Genomic DNA, 22,648 nt, shown 5'->3' on the forward strand with positions numbered 1-22,648 from the left:
CCTTTTACTAGGGTGATGTCAATCTAAAATCAAAATGAAAGAATATTCACACAATAAATAACTGTCATTCATACATGATGCAATAAATGCTTTGCTTGCCATTACTTGGTAATGACTTAGATGAAACTCAAGTCTTCTGTGGATTACAAATAATAGTGACATGCCATTTATTTTGTGTTTCTACACTTTGGTATTCTTAAGCAGGTATCTCCAAAATGTAACAAGACTCTCCAGTGCTAGGATAAACATTACAAGTACTTGCAAGAATGCCTGAAGGATTTTTGAAACTAGGTAAGCAGTTTCGTATATGGCTATGTAAACTCATGGATTATTTGTTGTACTAATCCCACTTGAATTTAAAAAACAAAGTGACAATTTCAAAATTATTTTGCCATTACTGTTCAGTTACAGCTTGACAGCAACACCAAGGAGATGAAGTCTGTTTTCAGTGCTGTTTTGCTGCCTATTGTGATGTGCTGTGTGGACTTGAACTACTCTGAATGATGTGTCTGCTTTTGAGGTGGCTACTGCTCCACAATACTCATGTAAACAGGTTTTGACTCACAGTTACATTGAAGCTATAATTCCATGCTATCCTGTTTTCATTAGCGAAGGCACAAGAAATGCCTTTCTGTTCTTTTTATTCTTTCCATCTATGACTTGTGCAAATTCAGGGGGCTGTAGTGCATATCAGGTCCGTGAAATGATTTTAGTTTAAAAATAATGTTTGCCATAAGAAAGGAGGAAAATGATTTGAAAGGGAGCCTGGATCATTATAAACTGGATTATAACCCGAAAAATTTCAATGTCGCCATGACTGCCAGTGTATTAGAGGTGGTGACATACCACGAGGTGGAACATCCTTAAACCACCTTTGCCACTAAAAGACTGGGTCTTGTGAAACCAGCAACAACTAGGTTGTTATCAAACCTGCTTGACAGAATACAAAATAAATTCATTGTCTAGTGCATATATAAAGAATCAGTTGCCTGTCTACAACCAAAACTTAGTTTAGGTTTGGATATATTGATTTTTATTCAGTGGCAGGTACTGTTACAGGAACGAAATACCCACTATTATCATAGCCAAAGGATACAGTATTTATCACTGTCGTCTGAAAAGAGAGGTGACGTTTCCTTATTCCCACTCTTACCATTCTGGTACTGCATACTGCTCTTTCAAAATATGGTGTTACCACCGGAGTACGTTAGGGCTCAGCTGGAAGTCACTAAATCGCAGATACCAGTGCTCCTTGTTTGTTTGTTTGGGTTTTTTTTTAAACCTTTTCTGGACTTCACATGACAACTGAAAAAGACATCTCAAAATAAATGTTTAAAAAAAACCCCAACACAAAAAACCTTAAAACAATTTTCTACTTTTCAGTTTACCTTAATAAACATAAGAACTCTTTGGTATTTGTGTTTCTGGTATGTTCCATTTTATACAATTCAAACCCAAGAGTGACGAGATACATTTTCTTCTGAAAGTAATCACTAGCATTTCCAACCAATCAAGTCAACAAAGCTTCTTAATTTAATGGCAAAGTTTATTCATTTTTTAACAATTAAAAGACAAAACATTTAAAATTTGCAGTTCAAAACATGCACATTCACCAAATGCCAAATGACATTTAACACTGCATAGAACTGAATGTGTTACTAAAAGAACAATTTAAAAAACACAGTGCATTTAACATCCACTTAAAACTAAACCTGAGAAACTACCATAAACATCTAGTCAAAAAATCTTCATTCATGCAGCTTCATAATTTCCATGACGGTTTCAGCAGTAATGGCCTAATGGAGCTGTAAAACCTCACTTTACCTTGAATGCAAATTCTGCTGTTTCAGACTGACTGCTTCTGCAGTGGTTCATACATATCAAACACTGAAAATTGTAATGAAAAATTATACTGAAGTAGAAAAACAATATTGATGCATTTATGGCTTCTATTCTACATTAAAGAAACACCATAAAATATGATTTAAAAAAAAAAGTCTTGTTCTGGTCACAGCTTTGCAATTACAGATCACACTCCACATAGATATACTTTTATTTCAGTATCAGCCCTCCAAAGTATCCAGCTTTGCACATCATTGCTCAGATGAGTAGTGCTGAAACTGACAGGCAGTCCAGTTGAAGCCTATGTGAGTAACACTTTGCATAAGCAGGAACCAGGTTTGGAATGCTAAAATATTCCTTTGTTTAATAAAGATCTATTGGTTAACAGCGAGGAAACTGGGGAAGTGAGGGTGGGGGGAGGAAGGAGAAACTCATTTGATGAGTTTTGTTACGAGTGAAAACATCCAGTACCAAGGAAGCTGAACTGACAAACTCATTTGCTTAAATAGCGCTAGCTTCTCGATATATTATGAGCAGACTTTTAACGAAGGCATTAGAAACCAGGAATCAACAACCACCATGCATTGCCTCAGAACACATTGAGATATAGTGCCTCATGCAGACAGAATGATAAATTCATCATAATGACAAGTGCTTTTACACAACACAGAAGAAAAAAAGGGAAAAAACTTCTCTCCTTAAATTTATCGCATATGCCAAATTACTCATAATTCAAGATGGGTTCAAATGTCGTGACAGAAGTCTTAAGACACTTAATGCTCATCTTTGTAACATGGTGAATTTTAGGGATGCATGTGGACGTATAGGAATCTTCAGCTATCTCTTAGTGTTGCAAAATATTTTATTTATCATTTTATACAAATAGAATGATGACTAAGTATAAATCTGTTGAAACTGCTTTGCAAAAATATGTGTAAAATTAGGAAATGGCAAGAAAAAATTTCAAATACAAATTATCAATAAGTTTGTCAAAATCTGTTTCCAGTTACTTCTCTTTTGAATAATTATATATATATATATATGTATATATTTAAAAATAATCAAGCAACAGTATTTATATAAGATACCCGATTTTTAAGTGGCACTGGTTCAATTTTCAGATGGAAATTTTTAATACTAACTTGCAGTGCACATGAAACAGATGGAAGTGTCCATGTGAATTCTGTATTTAATGCACATTTGGATTTTCAAACAATAATAACAGAGGCATTGTTTGGAGCATTTTTGCCTAAATTGTTTTTTTTTTCTTGAAACAAACATCAGCATAATCCCCCTATTTTAACAAAGGTAAGATGTACTAACAGGATGGTAATAGATTATATTACTGTCTATTTAACATGAAAATAAGGTGCGTTTTGTATACCTGACCTGATTTAAAAATGGGCACACATAGCTAAGGTAATCTTATATTTTAAAATGGAATCGTATGAGCAATCAAAGCCCACAATTTTTGCCACATCTGTTTTTTTTGCTATTTTTAAGAAGTGGTGTCTTCCAACCACTAATTATTAGAAAAAATCTAGAGACAGAAAAAAAACCTCATCAGAAGTAATAAAAATGAAAAATGCACTTTATGAAATACTATTTTAAATTCTGCAAAGATATAAGGATGAAATGTTGTGATAAGACTATCTTAAAAACCTTAAATTATATTTTAAATTTAGGATATTAGAGCTGTTTCAGTCACTTTCTTCCTTTTTAAGATAGTTAACTGGGGATATATTGTGTGTTATTTTCCTCAAACTGTATTACAATAGTAAGACAGAATTTAATAGGACGAATAAGATTATGTAAATATCTCATTGTAAATATTTTACAAAGTATTTTGGTTGTCTTGTCCTTTTCTGAAAAATCAGCAAGTAAGTCATTTAGAACAGAAAAAAAATTACTCATAAAGAGAGTATGTATGGATTGAGTCATTTTATATGAGTTAAGTACATTGAAAGATTATAAAGGAGCGTCATGGTTAATTTCAGAAATGTTTTTAAGTTGGTCATTGTCCCGTGGATGATAGAAAATAGGGAACCCCATTTTAGGAAAGGGGCATGCCCCCAAATTTTTTCTTGCCTTAGGTCAAGTGATTTGGCCCTCCCATATTGATCCATCTATTTATCTATGCCTGAAATGGCTTTTCTGAAGGCAGCTCTTGTCTGCATGACTGACTGGCAGTACTGTTTCTAGTGGGATACGTTCCCTTTTGTCCCTGTGTCTTCTGTTTTCTGTTTAAAGATCACTCCGGGAAAGTGAGAGGAAGACATTGCATAACATGCATATGAAATGCAGACTGCCTTCCCATTGATACACCTTCCTAAATATGTACTTTCCAACAGTGACTTTTGTTGGGCTTTCCATGTGTATTTTTAAGTTTCTCTTAGAATGGAGCATAAGAAACTTGGAGAGTGCAATAAACGATATGTTAGGTGTCTAGCTAGATGAAAGGCAAGGAGGTAAAGTCACCTTTAGTAAGTGTATGAAGGAATGAAAGAGGGCAGAGAAAAGATAGGACTGGATGACTTGTTATTTCTAACTTGAAAGTGCACAATTTGGAGAGCAAAGAGGAAATTTTTAATTTAACAGATCACTGGGGATATAGTTGTTCTGCTTTTCCATCTAATTGATCTCCATTGAAAGAAAAAAAGACATAATTCCTAAGTAATGCACAGAAATATAATTAAAAATAAAACCAACTGCTACTACAGAAAATTGTATTTTAAATGTAATTATGATGGCTTTTAAACCCAGAATTAAACATGGACTAAAAAGTTGCAAGAATTAAGTAAATTTTGAAGTTTGAAACCTGATGGTTGTTGGGTGTTAATCTGAGAAATACCAATGTATCATAATGTTCTCATCCCTCTTTTTTTCTTCTTATACCAGGTGTATATCTTTTTCTGCAGTCACTTCCTCTCTATTTTTAATTAAAGGTGAGAGTATATAGGTATTCTGCATGACCAATAAGTTGTAAAGAGACTGCTGCAATGTATTTCACACCTTCATAAGAAGTGATTTTAGTGCAAATAAATCAGTACATACCAAAGACTAGCGAAGGGCATGCTTTGCTCTGTATTTCAATGTATGCATTTAAAATAATCTTAGTATAAAAATGTTGAAAATTTGATTAATTTTAAAAAATAAGTTAAAACAAACTTTCTTTTGAACCTGCAGTATAAGCAGATACAACTAAGCATCACAAAAATAATTGTTTGCTAAAGAGAAGTAAGGCAGAGCAATTCTTAAAAATTGAGCAAAACAATATGTGTACAAGTTGGCAGCCATATTCAACATAAGCAATATTAATGAAAATAAGGGGAAAGCTTGTATAAGGCCAAAGGTGCAAAGACTTGCAGTTTTGAAAACAAATGCCATAAAGGCCATTCAAATTAGACTCACTGTACTTTCTCCTCAAGTGTGGAGACTCATGCATGCAGTTCTGCGATCAGGACTGGAAAGAATTTCCTTTCAAATTATTTCTAACAACAGAAAACATTTATGGAATTTCTTTGGCAAATGTTTTTAGGTTAGTTTGACACAAACATCTAGGAACATCTCAAAATCTTTCTTAAAGAAGGTGAATTAACACCATTAAGATACTTTTTTTCCAGCACTTGTTGAAATCAAAGGCTTATTATCAACTGTATTTAAATATATTAACACTTAAAAACCTTCACAGATGCTAACTGATCTGTCAGTGTAAGGTATGTTTAGCAATCTAACCTTTGCCTTTCTAGTATATGACCAGTATTGATTCAACTTCATTGTAAAATAAGCAAGCTGGCAAGATACAAGGTAAATTCCAATCTGTTTACAAAGACTAAGCAAATACTTGTTAAAAAATTTAGAGATGGTGTTTTACAGTATAGTTGCACAGTGCTTATGTCTACTGAATACACAAATCCAAACTTTATGGAACAAGACCATCATAGATCTTTCAGTCTCTGATAACTGGGCCATGGTCACAGCTCCCAGCAAAGATCTAGTAGCCTGTCTCACAAAACTAAGTACTAAGGCCTAAATCTCGAGCTGTGTTCCTTCACCATTCCTCAGGCCTTTGCTTTGTGGTATCATAAGCTCTTATTACTTCAGACTGGGAAACTATTCCATTTTCATCTTGAGAGAAGGCGTAGCCATCTGCAGATATAAAGGAAAATAGAAACCAATTAAGGTTTTTTCTTAAAGCTTTAATAAAAACAACAAATGTCAACAGAGGGAGATAAACCTCTTTTCAGCAATTAGTAAAAACCCATGCCATTTCTTACACAATTTTTCACTTATTAAATAGCAGAAAGTACTCTGTGCATGATCTTAGGAATGAAGAGAAACTAACAACAAGCAAAGAACTTGGTCTAATGAGTTTAGGATACTGCATCTTTACTATAAATAAATGCAGTAAAAGGTAGAACTTTACTTCTGTGTTATTGGATATTAATTTTTGTCAGTGAACACTTACGAAGCAAGTTTTGCTGCAAAGAGTCAGAGCGATACAAGTTCACATGGTTCTTCTTAAAAACGTTCTTCAGTAGCTGTGCTCTTTCAGTTAAGCTAGAAAGAAAGTGGACACGTGAAAAATATTTACTTACTAATTACACTATTCCTTTGAGTCTGTTCAATGGGAATGAATTATTAAGTGAAAAGTGTCCATTCTTTTCATTTTTAAATTGTGCCTGATGAATTATGTAGATGATGATTAAAAGTGTGTGTAAGGACAGATTATTAAGTCCAGATCCCTGGTAATGATTTTACTTGTCACAATATAATGATATCAAAACATCTGTTTAAAAATACACAAAATATAAAATATCTGTTTGAAACACTGCTGTGCGCTGACAACACAAATAAATGAATACTGTAAACCTTTCAGCATGACTCCTTTAGAAACACACAATGTGAAGGGAAGGCACTGTCTTCCTTGTTGTATCATGGCTTGATTAGTGCCAGGCTGAGTTAGTCTTTCTAACACAGAGAGTGCTCCTAGCCTCTACTCACACAGTACCACAAAGGGATGGGAAAAGAAGATGGAGGAAAAGTCTCATTCATGGTCATCAGCTGCATGTACAGAAACATATTATTTCCATGAAAAGTGTTCTAGCAGGACATATTCCCTAGGAAACTCTAGAAGGTTCTTCTGGAGATCATACCCAAATAACAGACTACTATTACTGCTAAAGTTGACTACCTCAGCCCACCTCCTTCCTTCCCAGCACTACTGAGTTTGTTGTGTTATATGTTTATTGTGCTTTAGTGTGACCCAAGTGACTCTCCATTCCAGCCCAACTGGAAAGCAGGAGTATTAAACATTATTCAAATTGAGACTCACGCATCAGCTAAATGCTGCAAACTGTAGTGAACAGAGTAGCAAGTACTGGGTTTCCTTACTGTCTGTCTTTCTTACATCTAAAGTTCTCTTAAACAGAAACCCACATTACTAAATAAATAACAGGTGGACTAGCCATAGCTCATAAAGCTTTCAAAATCTACAATTTTGATAACATATTAAATATGTGCAAGGGACTATATTAAAAAACCCCTCACACAAACCCTTCAACGTCTTCCTCTAGATTTGATATTCACTGTGAATTAGATCACGTGTTTCAGAGAAATACTTATCCATCATTTAAACACTTCAAATGCTGAAAAATCTAGCCCGTCTCCATGTGTACTGGTCTAAAAATCAGTTCAATTAAAAAAAAGAAGTATCTTATGTTTATTCCAAGTATACAGTGATTTGATTTCGTTACGGTTTTGCTAGATTACCAAAGCTGTCTCTTGTGTAAGGATGTAGTAAGTAAAACAAATTTCACATACCTTATGTTACCAAGTTTTGATTACTCAAATTACTTTTTAATATTCTTGCCAATTAGCTCAACAGACTTACCTTCCCAGGCTATCAACCAGACTAAGTGGTACAAGGAATGGAACTAGATTGCTTTCCTCATTAGATTACCATTCAAACCATTAAATTAGAAAGGCTCATTCTTTCTTCAGTGAGTATATACTTATATATGAAGCTGAACCACTGGTTAAGCTGGAGGGACTAATGGTTTAGCTCCCTTTTCTGTTCCTTTCCAGCCTGGTGGTTAAAGCATATACCAGGAGGTGAAAGCTTGGCTTTTCTAAGCTGGAAAAGGAAAACAGATCTACTATTTCCACACCCACAGAGAAATCCTAACTGCAAAATCTACAGGGTAAGGGAACAGCCAGGGGAAACTGCTTCTGCTGCCATGTTTTGAATGAAAAGATGGAATGAGACTTCTTTGTAAAAAAGGAATTAGGTACCAATACCAGGAAAGTAGTCAGCATCTGCTGACTGAATCAAGAAAGGAAAGGCTGAAGTACTGGGACACATCTTACTCTCAGTGTTTTTCAAAGCTAGCTCTCTGGGGATTTTTTTTTCCATTTTCATTGCTCCTCTAGGCTGTGTAGGAGCCTTCCTTTTTAGTTCAGAGCTGCTGTTAAAGTGACAACATTAATAAAAAATTAAGGACTGAAATTTAAACCACAAGGATACAGAGAGTGAATACATAAATCAATAACTTCATGTAAGATTGGAGGTCAAAGAGGTGGAAGACCATGCAAATACTTAGATACAATTATCAGCTGTGTCTCCTTTGCAATACATCTGTGAAACCCTTCATAATGTGAGTTGAAATTAGCAAATTTCTATGAAATGTTTGTTTTGACAGGTGTTATTTTCTAATAAAAAAAATGTTTTATTAAAAACATACCAGGCCTACTGTAGCATTTTTGGTATGATCATTCTTTCCTTGTGTTCCAGAGTGAAATGTTCAGATTGCTTAAATGCTAAGCAGTGAAAATACTACCTTAAGTTTACATGATCATGAAGTATGCATGTCTTAGTTTATGTATAATGAAGTTTCCACTGAACAGATCTGATTGCTGGTACAGAAAATACAAAATAAGTATGAAATAAACTTGAGAAAAGAAAAATGCTTCCAGCTATACAGGTATTAAATTCTGCTCTTTTTCTATACTTGAAACCCTGTAGGTTCTCTATTATGAATCACCCTTGCCATTCAAAAGACTATTTAAATATCTACATGTGAAGCCCAGAAAACATGGTTTCATAATTAACTAATGATAGATCAGATTAACTAAATCCCTTATGCTCATTGCGTGTACCTATATGAACAAGTAGAATATTAACTATTTTTGAACATGAAATGTATACCTTTACAGGTAATTAACCACATTTATAGAAAAAAAAATACTACTTTATGTATACCTGACCAATCATTTATCAGGTCTAAAAATAATTTCTAAGTGATCTGAATTAAAAACAATGATTCTATGACGCAGCATTTGCAGTACATATCTCTAAAGACATTTCCACAATTTTGAACTGCTATTCATGTTAGTGTTAGTCCATGAAGTATTCAACTCAATAGAAATATTTTTGTAGTAAGTATTAATACTGTTGTTTCTGCTTAAGCGTTATATATAAGTTATCAGAAAAAAACCTTTTTGAACAATGGCTTATATACAAAAAAGTATCTTTCTACCTTAGTCGTTTCAATTTTAAGTAGAAATGGCTTAGCAGCATTTCATTACAATGGCTCCAGTGATAGAAATTCCACTCGTTGTGGCACAGATTTGTTCATCCACTGAAGTTGCTCTATTACTTATGCTATCAAGGCACCCTCAAGTCAACAGTATGCCAAATTGAAAGTTTACTTTCTGTTGGAAAAGTGGCTGTGCAGAATTCACACCTTCTTGCTTACTTAAGTTAGGAATATATGGGATAAACCAAATTTTAATGTCTTGTCTACAGAAGAACTGAATTAAGTATTTTCGGACAGTTTTGGGGAAAAATCTCACTAAACAGCCTTACAACTGAAATGGCAAGATATGATAGCAATGCTCTTCCTAAGCCTTTGATGATTATGTTTTAAATACCTTTTCAAATCATCACTGTAAAAACACAAGGGATGTCAGATTTTGAAACTGTATTATCATGTCCTACTTTTAGAGCACGTGCTAAAATACAATAAAAATATTTGAGAACAATATTTTAAATTATTTCAATGTAAATGTCAATTTTTATCCTAATTTTCAGAAAACAAATGGAAGCGGAAATTTACCATTTAAATAGAAAATTCCAATCCTAAGATTCTTTAATAGGAAGACACCAAAACTTAAAGCCTTACAATCTTAGCTGTATTTAAATGCATGCAATATGAGGTCAACACAGTTCCAAAAAATTTGCAACAAATATATTTTAGCTGAAAAAACAGCAATAAAAATTAACAATAATATAATTGATAGAATTGTATAACTGTGTTGAAAGGGACCTTGAAGATCATTTAGTTCCAAATCCCCTTCCACTAGACCTTCCACTAGGTTGCTCAGAGCCCCATCTGTCTTGGTCTTGGACACTTCTGGGGATGGGATTGGTGCAACTTCTATAAGCAACCTGTTCCAGTGCCTGATCACCCTCACAGTAAAGAATTTCTTCCTAATATCTAATCTAAACCTACTCCCTTTCAGTTTAAAGCCATTCTCTCTTGTCCTGTCACAACATGTCCTTATAAAATGTCCCTCTCTGGCTTTCTTATAGGCCCCCTTCTAAGTATAACATCAGATACTGACTGATTACAGCAACTAGCCAATAGAAAAATCCTGACCTGTTACCTATGGAAGCTAAGCCTCTTATTTTGTGTTGTAGAATTTTTAAGATGGGAATAGTCAGAGTGGAAAAGTTTCCGAGTTATCTTTCCCACTATTTCCAGTTACCTCCTAATCAAGCAGTGATCTTCTTAGGTTATTTTGGCATTTTATGAGAACAAATCCCTTCTTCTGCTACAGCAGAAAAAGGTTCTTCCAGAGATATGCACACAGGAAAAATATCTGGTCCTGAAGAATACATAGTAAGTTTTTAAAAACACGACTATTTTTTCTTGCATGAAAAGCACGACAGCTTGAATAAAAAAGTCACATGTACATATTTAAAACAGATGTAGAGGACATTCCTTACCAGTTTAAGTACTTACTGTGCGCTAGTAACTAGTTCATCTAGGCTTCTATAATTTAGGAGACTCAAAAATGTTTAAAAAAGTTCAATCAAAGTTTTGAAGATGCAAGCAAGTCACTTCATCAGACCATTTCTTTAACAAAGAATTGTTTCTCCATAAAAAGTGAATTATATCTGAATTTAGATATAATTTTTAAAAATGGAGGGAATAAACCCTTAAGAAATATTAAGTTGTGTAGCATCCGCTGATTTGCACCAATGTTGATGTTTGATGTTTGTATCCTTCAAAAGTACATGTCTAAAAATAACTTTGTGGAGAATGAATAGATCTAAGAAAGGCATTCTGGAAGGTAATTAAAAAACCTTCATGGAGCCCTCATACCTACTTAATTGTGGGATAAAAACCTAATTATAAAACCAGTGGTGAAAACACCAAGTTCATTTTACCTATATAAGAAGGGATTTGGAAGACATGCTATACGTAGGATGAAGGAAAAGCATACTGCCTAGACAACTGCAGTTAAAGTAGCTTAATTTAGGAATGCAGGTATGGAATACCAAACAGGTACATTACCTTACTTTTTTCTACATCCACAACATGTTCCCGTTTGATCACTATCAGTATTAATGTCTGCTTTCTTTTCTGCAATTCATTCTTTTACAACTTTTGCTCTTTGCAAATGAATATGCAGCATACATTGCTTCTGGTTGAAAGCTCAGCACATTGATATATGACTTGGTTAATCCAGAGGAAAATCTTGGCCTGAATCTCCCTGAATGAGCACTGCCACTGGAGAAAAGGATCCGTAACAATCAATTTAGATCACCTTTAAAGATAAGAGAACTTACTCTTGCAAGCACTAGTTGGGTCTTGCAGTGATGAAGGAAAAGTAGGCTCGAAGTAGGAATTGCCATCAACTAGGGGATTTTGCAGTATTTCCAGTCTGAAGCTGCTGCTACAAAGACAGCATATAGAGCCTGATGGGAGACTGTATGCAGGTATGTCCTCTTATGTAACCCACCACACTAGACTAGGTGTTCCACGAGTGGTGGAATAAGCTTCCAGGTCTCTCGGCATCTCCCCTGGAACTAGTATATGTTACTGGGGGAGAAGAACCCAAGTAGAGGCAAAATATTTCTTGTGAAACACTCACACAAGCTGGATATTCCCCCATTAGAAATGGTGGTTATCACCTTGGTATCTGATGTAATTTGATCTCAACCTGGTAAATCCTAGTAAACTAATTCCCACTGAACTGGAGGAGGGATAAAGTAAGATTGAAGGAGAAAGGGAACTAAAGTATCTTTATGAACAAAAGGTACTTTCTGAAAATTGAACCTATAATAAAGGAAATGACTGTTCGTGTTTTTTCTGGTCTCTGTGCACAGTTTGGTAGGAAAAAAGCCTCCTTGGCTAAGCCCTTTGCCATGAAGATACTAAAAGAACAGCAGTCCAAAGGAAAGAAAGAACAGGAAAATCAAGTATCAGCAGTTTTGGCTTTTTTTTAGACTTCACAAAACTCATGAAAATGAAGACAAGGAAAGAAAGCTCTAGTTCAGCCAAATGGCACTAATGAATTGGAAGGGGGGGGAGAGGGGAATTTTGTCATCTCATACTCCATTCAGCAAGCGTTTGCTACGAGTTCAGCTAGGGTTAAAAAGTCTGGAGTATTTTAGTGAGTGCACACCTTTATGCTGAGTTTGCACACAGAAAATGTCCAGTTGTTCAGTTTTACCTACTCCCTTTTCAAATTACCTGCTTGGCTCATGAAGGAGGATGTAACAAGGGAATTCTTGTGGAGTCTTAAGTTAAAAATCTTTCTTACCTCATATAGGTTAGTCGAATTAGTTAGCTCTGGACTGGCATAACATACAAAGCCAGGTTATTATATTCAGTTTCAGAAAACTCTAGACAGATTTGTTGTCTGTCCCTATGCTACCAAGCAGGTTTTATAAAAATTTAATTTTTCTTTTGTGCTTATGCCCAATTTATGACTATACTAGTGAATAATACAGGTTTAAACTCATTTTGCATTAATTGTTAACACAGTAAAAAGTGACGAAATTAAAATTGTACCTCAAGTTTCTATACCTAATAACTAGAAACTAAACAGTCAGCTACAAAGAAACACATCAGTTAAAGCTTTTGGTAAAAACCTACATGTAAGCATATGAAAAAACATGGGGTTCAGTAGACCTGAAGCCCCTTTACAGATGCCTTTTTTCCATATAGATTTTGAAAAATAACCTTTTGTCTTTGATATATGCATAAGGTTTAAAATATTTAGCTGGTTTTTTTTTAAAGATAACGTTCTACAGATTTTTACAGCACCTTTTGCCATGCACAACTGCCCCAGGATCCTCAGACTTCGCTTCCAACTCCTGAACTTCATCTACCAGTGTCTTGTAAGTAGCTCTCTTTACTCTGTAAGGATATATGTAAGTAAATACTGTCAGATTTACTCTCTTGAAAGCACAACAGACAGTTTTAACATTTACATAAATAGTCAATTTATAAATCCATTTTCCCAGACTTAAAACTAAGCTTTACAGGAAGAAATATCAAAAAACAAATCTAAAGAAGGTATTTTATCAGTTGTTCTTGCAAATTAAACACAAAAAATATTTATTAATAAGAAATTACAATTACAGAAACATTTAAAATAGTAATAACACTTGTAATAAACTTTTTTAAAAACAAAAAGGTGAAAAACAATTTTATATAATCATCAGAATTGATCTTAATTTCTTTTTATTATATTAGTAATTAGAACACACATTTAAAGGTTACTACTTTCTTCTGTAAACCTCAGCATTTCTGTACTCACACTTTGTATACTATATCAAGAAGTAAAGCTGTCATAGGAATACACAGAAGTCCCATCCAAAACACTCCAGAGCTGAACATCATCGCTGCCTGAAGGGAAAAATGCACAAAATGTGATGATGTCATGACAAGAACTAGGAAAAAATCTTAGAAATATCAATTACTTTGTTGAGGCTATCAAAAGCAAATTTAAATGAACTGTTCTAGTCTGTCTAATGTGAAATAAAACTTGAACTCCTTTCTAAAATCCCCTGAGTCGCAACAGAAATCCAGTAGATAGTAAGCACTATTTCGTGTTAATAAGCTGGTAGAAAGATACACTGCTTAGCTCTTTGCATGGGGGAATCTACCCCACCACAGTGCTGCTCTATACCACTGTGCTGATTGTGGGCATTTCCATTAAAATCAGATTTATCAAAAACCCACCCCCCTCAAACTTTGTCAACACATTATGAGCACAATTTCCTATTTGCAAGTGACCCCAACAGGATGTAACTGTTTCTGACCCTTCATATGGGTATTGGACACTGTTACAATCATTCTGCAATATAAGATGGATTAAAGTTATATCCCACAGAACTCGCTGTACCACACTGCCACAGACTCCTGTTAAACAGATTCCTTAAAAATGAGAAATAAGAAAATAACCCTTTACGTAATTACAAGAGCATGCAACATATTGTTAAATGAAGACCTAACACATTAATACATGGTGAAATATTTGAAAACCATATAATTAGTTTTAGTTGTGTATTTTTTTTATACACTGCTTTATATAATACATAGGAATTTCTTTTGTTCATAACTTGGTCTGCAGACATACTAAAAACTAAAACACACTAAAAAGCCAAACCAAACATCACAACATATACACAGCAAAGGAAAAAAGGTATTTACACTTGTAACTCATGCTCAAGTGCCTACATAATAATATTATGGATGCAAGGATTATGATAAATACTTAACGAAGCATACTACTGGAAATTTGTTTTGCAGTCAGTATTAAAAATACCTTTATAATGTAATTAGATTGTACAGAGGTTAAATGTAAATGCTGCACAACAATTTCCTTTTAAATCCTTTATTTTATTACTTGGAGACTAATTTCTTTCAAAGGTTAAGCCTCAGGATGTAACTAAAATATAAAAGCTGAAATTTTACTAGTTTTAATTAGAAGACAAATGCGAGTAGCTTGCAGCAGCTGAAGTCTAATTTCTTAACATGCATATGTGAACATTTTAGAATGATACTTGATAGGTAGATATGTGAAAACAGAAGTGAATTATTTTTAGAAAAAAACCCTAATTCTCATATAAGTTATATTTACCTTGTTTTTGTATTCAAATTCCTACTGACACTGATTCTTTGGAAAGCATTAAATTGTATTTTAACCAAAAATTTGGTAAACTTTTCATGGCTATGTCAAAACGGCACAGATATTGCCCTGAGATTCTAATAATTATTTCTGCCAACAGCTAAGGTTAAAACACTGAGTAGTGGCAGGTTCAAAATAAAATAATTCACATTTTCAGTGGAGAAAAAAAAATTTGTATCGAGAAGTAGAGAAAATATACTAGTGGAGAAAATATATTAGCACAGTCACTTTATAAGCAAAACATGACTTTGACATACTTAATAAAATACTCATTTTCTAAAATAGAAGGTAATAGGAAATGTCTGTCACAAATACATTTTTGCAAGACATTTTTATAATTAAGTTGCAATTAGACATCTCCCTTTAAAACAAGAAAAAAGAGCATAAAAATACAACTCGAAGTAGTTACAACTCTTCCTTCCTATTATTAATACCGATTTTTAATTTATAAGAACGTAGCAAAGAGCTGTCCTTGCGTTTAGCCACCCGGTATTAAATGTTTGCTGGTGAAACAGCAAAAGTGATAATGTAGGTCTTAGGATGTTAATTCTGACCATTGTAATGCTAACTATGAATGAAGGAACAACTGGCGCCTACTATTCAGTCCATCCAGCCTTTGGCTTTACAAATGAACAACATGAATTGAGGTAAAAAAAAAAAGTTTTTCTGCGTCATATTTGAAAGCCTGTCAGATTTTTTTTCTTTTACAGAGTTAATCCAAACCTAAAAGATTTAAAGCCGACATTCGCATTAAAGACAGAGGGCCTCTTTGTATTTTTTGGACGAAGAGGGGAAAAAATAAAATCCCACAGAGGTATTTCCTTCCTTTCTGTACAAGAAAGCTCCCCCCTCATTCTGTAGAAAACATTTTTGTCTCTAACTTTTCACATCTCTCTACACATAGGCAGGTCATCTGGGAAATGGCAAACCAATCCTTTTCAGACAATGGCACTAACAGGAGCAGCCTGTTCTGGGGACGGACTCTGGCTGCCTCTGTTTGTGGTTTACAAATTGTTCCTAATGTGAGAGATTTCTGGTCTATGCCAAGTCTTCCCTCTTTAGGCCTTGTGAAACCAAACGGAATCTGCCACAAAAGTGGCTCCCAGGGGAATTCAGAAGTAATCCAAAATGAGAGCTGGGAAGCCCAATTTATTGTAGGACTTACAAATCCCGCTGGGGGAATAAATAATTTGTTCTATCCGCAGCTCATACTGAGTATTATAATTTTCTAAAATAAATTAACATTGTTTATTAAGTGCAATATGCAGATTTTTATATGAGTTTTTATTTTTTAAAAAAAGAAAAAGGGCTGAGAAATACTCCTTTTTGCGGCTTCGTGGCAGATTAGAGATCCTGGCTGCAAAACATTTTTAATGCACTGATGAAGATGTACTATTAGGAAATTACATGTCAGAATGAACAGAGAACATTCCTTTTTTCTTCATTATGAAATGATCTGCCAAAACTGCTAGCTCAGATTTTTAAAAGCCTTCTAAAAATAAAGGAGAGAAAGATGAAACTGGTAAAATTCTTGCTGCAGAAAAGCTTACCCTTTTCAGTTTATTGATTTCAGGTATCATCTAGGTACATATTTTCTTCCTAAAAACTACAGAGCTATTAAAATAATACCTCCTCAACACCATCAAACCAACAAAAGTTTCTCTTCTCAACCTACAGAAATAACTTCATTAGTTTTAGTTATCTTCGTGTTTGCCTTTATATACCAAAGTACTTATTGTTGCAATATTAAAAGAGATCTGCATTAACTGCCAGTGCAGTGAAGTTCTTAAAAGTGAGTTCTTATATTGCCTCTAGTCTTTCTTTGCTGTTTGGAGTTTAAAAAACATCTCTTAGTTCCTATTAACTAAGAATTATGTTCCTCAGAATTCCAAAGAATTAAGTTCCTCCCTATTAGGAACTCTGGTTATTAGGTATATTAAAAAGGGAATCTCTCAATTTTCTGCAAATACAAAGTCTCACCGGTATACAACATACAGTAAGAGGTACTGGTGCAAGGGGAGCATCGGATAGTGAGGAAGCAAATAACTGCAGATATTTGCAGGCAGAATCTATAAATTCTTACTTTAACAAATCTCCTATGAACAAGAAAAATGACTAAGGACAGAGTAAGGAACATGCCTTTGCTTTTTCCTTATCTCCTCTCATTTTCTTCAGCTGTGCATATAAACAGTCCATTGCAAGATCACCAATTTCCACTCTGCAGGCAGGTATGAAGAGTGGGCTGTATCCCACAGAATGATGATTAGATGATTGTCTTAATTATATAATCAGAAATAATAAATAATGTAGTAAATAATAAACATATATAAAAGCTCACAAACACAGATATGTACTATAAATCCTAAAGCTTCAAGAAGTACTTCTAGACTAAGGTCTCTCTTCTACAGATGTGTCCTTAGTTCCGTCACTTTTTTTCATTAATATTTTAATATTCCAAGCATTCACTGGAATACACATCTTGTCTTTTCCTAGAGAGGACCTTAATCACTCAGGCTAAGCAAAAACCAGCACATTTTCTCTCCTGATCCAGTAAATTACGATTACTCCATACGAAGTCAAACAGCAGACGACACAATTCTCTGTTCAATCACCGTTTCAGCAGAATGCATTACTCTAAAAGTTGCAAAGTCAAGAGAAATTTAAATCTGGCTTTTGGATAACATTCATTTGGGGTGAATGTTTTAGTATTTAACTGATGGATAAATTGATATTTTAAAAACCACCGGTGATAAGGATCGAACTGTGGGAGGTAGTTAAGGTTTGTGAATCATCAGATTAGCACATTTGAGCCCAGAAAGATATGAAATGCAAGACTGCACCTTATTATGTGTTCTTGTGAGTAGCTCAGAGTGGCTGCACATTTTCATTTTGTGAATTAAGTTCGTAGGTATTTAATGCCTTCCTTGCATTTTATGAAAGTCTAAGTTACCTCAATAGATGTTTCATATTTGGGGAAAAAAACCCACCAAACAGACCAACAATAAATCATGGTGCCAGTTGCTATCTCCATTGACTTTAGACAGATACAGTGATGGAAATGCTTTCAAAATAAAAAGCAAGCAAAAAGTAAAGAAAAAAAAGCTTCACAATAAACCTTAATACCTGGAAATCTCCTAAAAAAGCTGGAGAGGAGAATGACACATAAACAGAAAAGCTTCCCTTACAATTAGGAATGGAAGAAGATTCAGTTCGGCTTACAAGGTTGCTCTACAGCTTGAACTAACTGATATGAAAAATAACCTTTAGAAAATTACAGAGAATTAGCCATCTGGATGTGAAATTAGATAAGATAGAAAGTGCTGGCAAGTTGATATTTATCACACTTTTAATCATGCTTGTAATCAGAGAACACTAGCTTTCTAATGAAAAAGCTAGATTGTCCTCTTTTGCGTCAAAGGAGAAGACTCACAGGGAAACCTATTTGAGTTGATTCAAAGATGACAAGAAAGAGTATCTGGCAAAGGAGATGCAAAGCCTGAGTGAGAAAGTGAGTTCTGGTGGTTCTACAGAGTTTGTTACTATGATGGTTGTTGTCTGCCCTGTAATAGGTGTAAACAGGAAAGAGTACAGAAAACACTGGATTTCACTAGAATTTGTAAAGAACAGAAGACATTCCTCATCAGAAGAGAAAGCTTATATGGAGAAAGATGGCAGTTAAATATCGTTTAAGTAGAGTTGTATGCATAACTACACCAGGGATTTGTGCTCAATTTGATTAATAACATTTTGAACCAAAAACCCCCACCCCATAACTTTTGTTTATAAAGGTGATTGGCAATAATATGCTGATGGAAAGAATTCTGATACCAGGAAAAGACTAACCTATAAAAAAGAAGAATGGTAGAATGGTAATACTATCGAGACAGACTATTGTAAGCAAAAAGGTAAATTTGGTAGTTCAGAGATCAACTCTGCTGTTTCTGCTGTACCTGTGCTCTCAGAGAATGAGAATGTAACTGCTGAATATGGAAAAGGATCTTTGAAGTGTATTTGGGAACAGTAGACTGGCTAACAAATATCTACTACTAGACCAAGTACAATTAAACCATGAAGGTTTGAGGACTCACAATGGAAACTACCAATTGGGAATCAAATGGAAAAAGACAAATCCCTTATACAAATGTTTTGGATTCCTGAAGTGAAAGACTAAAAGCGAACTTTAAATACAAATAATTAAATAGCAAAAAAATGCCAGTATCAGGATGGTAACATAATTTTAGGCTCTCAGGTGAGGCTAGATGACTAAAATGGATATGTGTTATCAGATAAATTCACTTAAAAAACAACAATAAATCACTGAATTTTTATGAAGTAATAATATTCTCCACAAATGTACACTGAAACATTTTATTTCACTAAACAAGAGGTTCACATAAGTATACAGGGGAACACATATACAGATTACTGATTATCATTTTGTAAAGACTCACAGGTCTGTACAAGACAAGCTGGGAAAAAACTTGAAAGGGGGATGAAAATGTGCTAAATATGTAGGATAATGCCATAGGGGCCTTTTGCTGAGAATGGACTTGAGAAATATTTTTGACTATGAAAGAAGACCTTAGGCTTTTGCTATTGAATTTTTTCAATGTTCTTGAAAACTGTACTTCAAACATGCTCTGTAAATGAGCAATAGCCCTTTGCCGAAAATTTAGTGCAACAATTACTCCCCCTGAAATGAAGACACACAATTCTGGATAATATTTTAACCCAGACTGGTAACAAGCAGTGCAACAGGGGAAAAAAAAGAAATAAATTACTGGCTAACTCCACATAGCTACCCCAGGTATTAGCCATTGAAGAATGATTAGTTTCCAGAAGTTCTGTGATAATGAAGTGAGAATTGAAAGTCTTTGGTATTTGTTTACCATAAAGAACACAAGACAATTTTTAGAAATAGAGATTGCCAACTTAGTTATCTGTCAGGTTCCCTTAAAAGCATGGTACAGTAATTCTCTTGTGTTGAAGAACTCAGAGAATCATTACTTTTCAAATTTTAGGGGCGTTATTTATAGTCCCCCTGCTAGCACTGCGGAAAAGCACTATAGCAATTTTCTTAAAAATACAAGCATTTAAATTTATTTATTTATTACGCTGTATTCTGCAGAAGTTATTAAAATAACACTCATCTGTTTTTAAAAATGTAAGAGACAAGTACCCATTAACAGCACCTTTTACAGTTGGTGGGACAAAAGCTGTTAAGATCCTCCTAGAGAAGCTGTCGATGTATGGGCTAGATGAAGAGACAGTGAGGTACATTGAAAACAAGCTGAATGGCCAGAGCGTGGTGATCAGTGGCAGTCTAGCTGGAGGCGAGTAATTAAAAGCATATCCCAGGGGTCAATACTGGGTCCACTTCCATTTAACATCTTCATTAAAGATCTGGATGAGAGGTAAAGTGTACCCTCAGGAAGTTTGCTAATGACACAAAAAGGAGGGAGGAGTGGCAGATACATTAGATGGTGCATGAGATGCACTGCTGCCATTAAGAGAAACCTCAACAGGCTGGAAAAATGGGCTCAATGCAGTTGAACAAGGAGAAATGCAAAGTCCTGCACACTGGGAGGAAGAAGCCCAGACACCAGTATATGTTGAGGGCTACCCAGCTGGAATGCAGCTTGGCAGAAAAGGACTTGGTCCTGATGGACACCAAGTTGCATATGAGCCAGCAATGAGCCCTCGTGACAAAGAAGGTGCATGGTATCTTTGGGTTCATTACACAAAGTACTGCCAGCAGACATCAAGGCAGGTCCCTTCTACTCAGTACTGATGGGGTCACACCTAGAAAAGTGTCCAATTCTGGGCTCCTCAGTACAAGAAACATGGAGACAGTCCCATGAAGGGCCAGAAACATGATGAAGGGCCTGGAGCATCTCTCATACAAGAGATAGCCTGAGATAGTTGGGACTATAGCCTAGAGAAGGCTGAGGGGGACCTTATCAATGGAGAAAGATTCCTGAATGGAGGGTGCAAGGAAGACACAACCAGGCTATTTCCAGTGATGTCCTGTCATAGCACAAGAGGCAATGAGTACAAACTGAAACACATATCTGAACATCAAGACAAACTTTCTTACTTCGAGGGTGACTTAACAGTGACACAGGTTGTCCAGAAATGTTGTAGAATCTCCATCCTTGGCAATATTCAAAAGCTGTCTGGACATGGTCCTGGCCAACTTGGTGTAGCGTTGGGAGCATTAGACCAGACAACCTTCAGAGATCCGTTCCAGCCTCAACCGTTCTATGATTGTATACTAGCCTGAATAGTGGCTTTGCTCTCCATTAGACTAGAACAAATTCCCCATTTTGCATCAGACTTTAGACAAACATCTCACTAGAGAAGACCTGTTCATTAGAGACTGAAGTATCTGGACAACAAAATTTTTAAAGAAGTTGTTTGGTATTTTTGTGTAAAAGAAAATGCAGTAAAGGGATTAAAGGATGCACACCTATTATTTTAATAAGTACAATTCCATATAAGCAGGATACTTGGTATAATATAGAGAGAACCAGTATTTAAGAAACTAATACTGTTAATATAGTATATTCTAATACATCTTTCCTACATGGTGCAGCTAAATCATCCAACAAGGAATATTGTTGTTTTTCACAAGGATTCTGCAAACCTGAATCAAATGATCTAAAATTCTGTAAAATACATGCTTGTTCCTTAACTTCAATTTCCGTCAGTAGTTTTATAGATCCCCTGGGTCAGACAGAGCAGAAACAGATGGTGCTCTGGAGAACTTTACAGTGCATTATCTACAGTACTACAATAAATTAAAAAGTTGCAGATACTGAACTTTTGCTTTTAATCTCAATGTCATATTTCTTATTCAAGTAAGTATTATAATCCTAAGCAGTTTATTAATCAGACAGGTGCATAAAAAGAAGCCTAACAATTCAGAACACATAACAGTAACAAGGGGCTTTACTAGTGTGAAACAAGTTGGTTTGTTTTTCACCCCTCCTCAATTACATGTTTTCAACTCAGACAACAACCATACTTTTTCAAGAAAAGAGACAACCATACCATTTATAATTTTAAAAATCAGTCTGTTTTTTTTTAAGTGGCATTAAAAGTAGCCCTTTTAACTGTAAGAATAGAAGCATTAATGTAAGATTCTAGCAGCTTTACAGCCTACTGACACAGGAATGGATGCTGCTCTTAATAGATAATGTAAGTTACAGAAACTTCATTAGTTCATGCAATTATTGCAAAAGGACTAAAGGACTACACAGATATAAAACCACAAAAATTTAATCACAGCATCATTTATTTGTGCATGCATAATGCACAATATGACAAAACATGGACAAAAGGAAACTTCTCATAATTCACTGAATCACAGGTTAAAAATGCATTTTGTTCACCATCATAGAACAGTTTTCTGTGTATTGAAGAGTTTCAAAGAAAAAATTTACACCTACAATGCAAATAACTCATCAAATATGAGGAGACTTGGCACTTACTTTTAAAAATTTATGCAAACTACATCTGGTTAAAACTGAGAAAATACTATAAATTGTTAAAAAAATATTGAAAGTGTATTTGAATTATCTATTTGTTAATGTCA

At 34.7% G+C, this 22,648-nt stretch overlaps 1 protein-coding gene across 4 annotated transcripts in view; it reads right to left on the reverse strand.

Moving 5' to 3' along the window:
* Positions 1-1,528: 1,528 nt before the first annotated feature.
* ATP8A1 (ATPase phospholipid transporting 8A1) overlaps positions 1,529-22,648 on the reverse strand; it is a 116,258-nt gene continuing 95,138 nt past the window's right edge. For all 4 annotated transcript variants that reach the window (XM_027642666.1, XM_027642668.1, XM_027642667.1 and 1 more), the window contains 4 exons: positions 13,678-13,766; positions 13,182-13,274; positions 6,311-6,402; positions 1,529-5,991 (listed from right to left, as the gene is read on the reverse strand). In XM_027642666.1, coding sequence (XP_027498467.1) covers positions 5,894-5,991; positions 6,311-6,402; positions 13,182-13,274; positions 13,678-13,766 — 372 coding nt within the window. In that variant the 3' untranslated portion in view covers positions 1,529-5,893. The remainder of the gene's footprint in view (positions 5,992-6,310; positions 6,403-13,181; positions 13,275-13,677; positions 13,767-22,648) is intronic.

Source organism: Corapipo altera, unplaced genomic scaffold (genome assembly GCF_003945725.1).
Source record: "Corapipo altera isolate COAL_440 unplaced genomic scaffold, ASM394572v1 22, whole genome shotgun sequence".
In the NCBI taxonomy this organism is placed as follows: Eukaryota; Metazoa; Chordata; class Aves; order Passeriformes; family Pipridae; genus Corapipo; species Corapipo altera.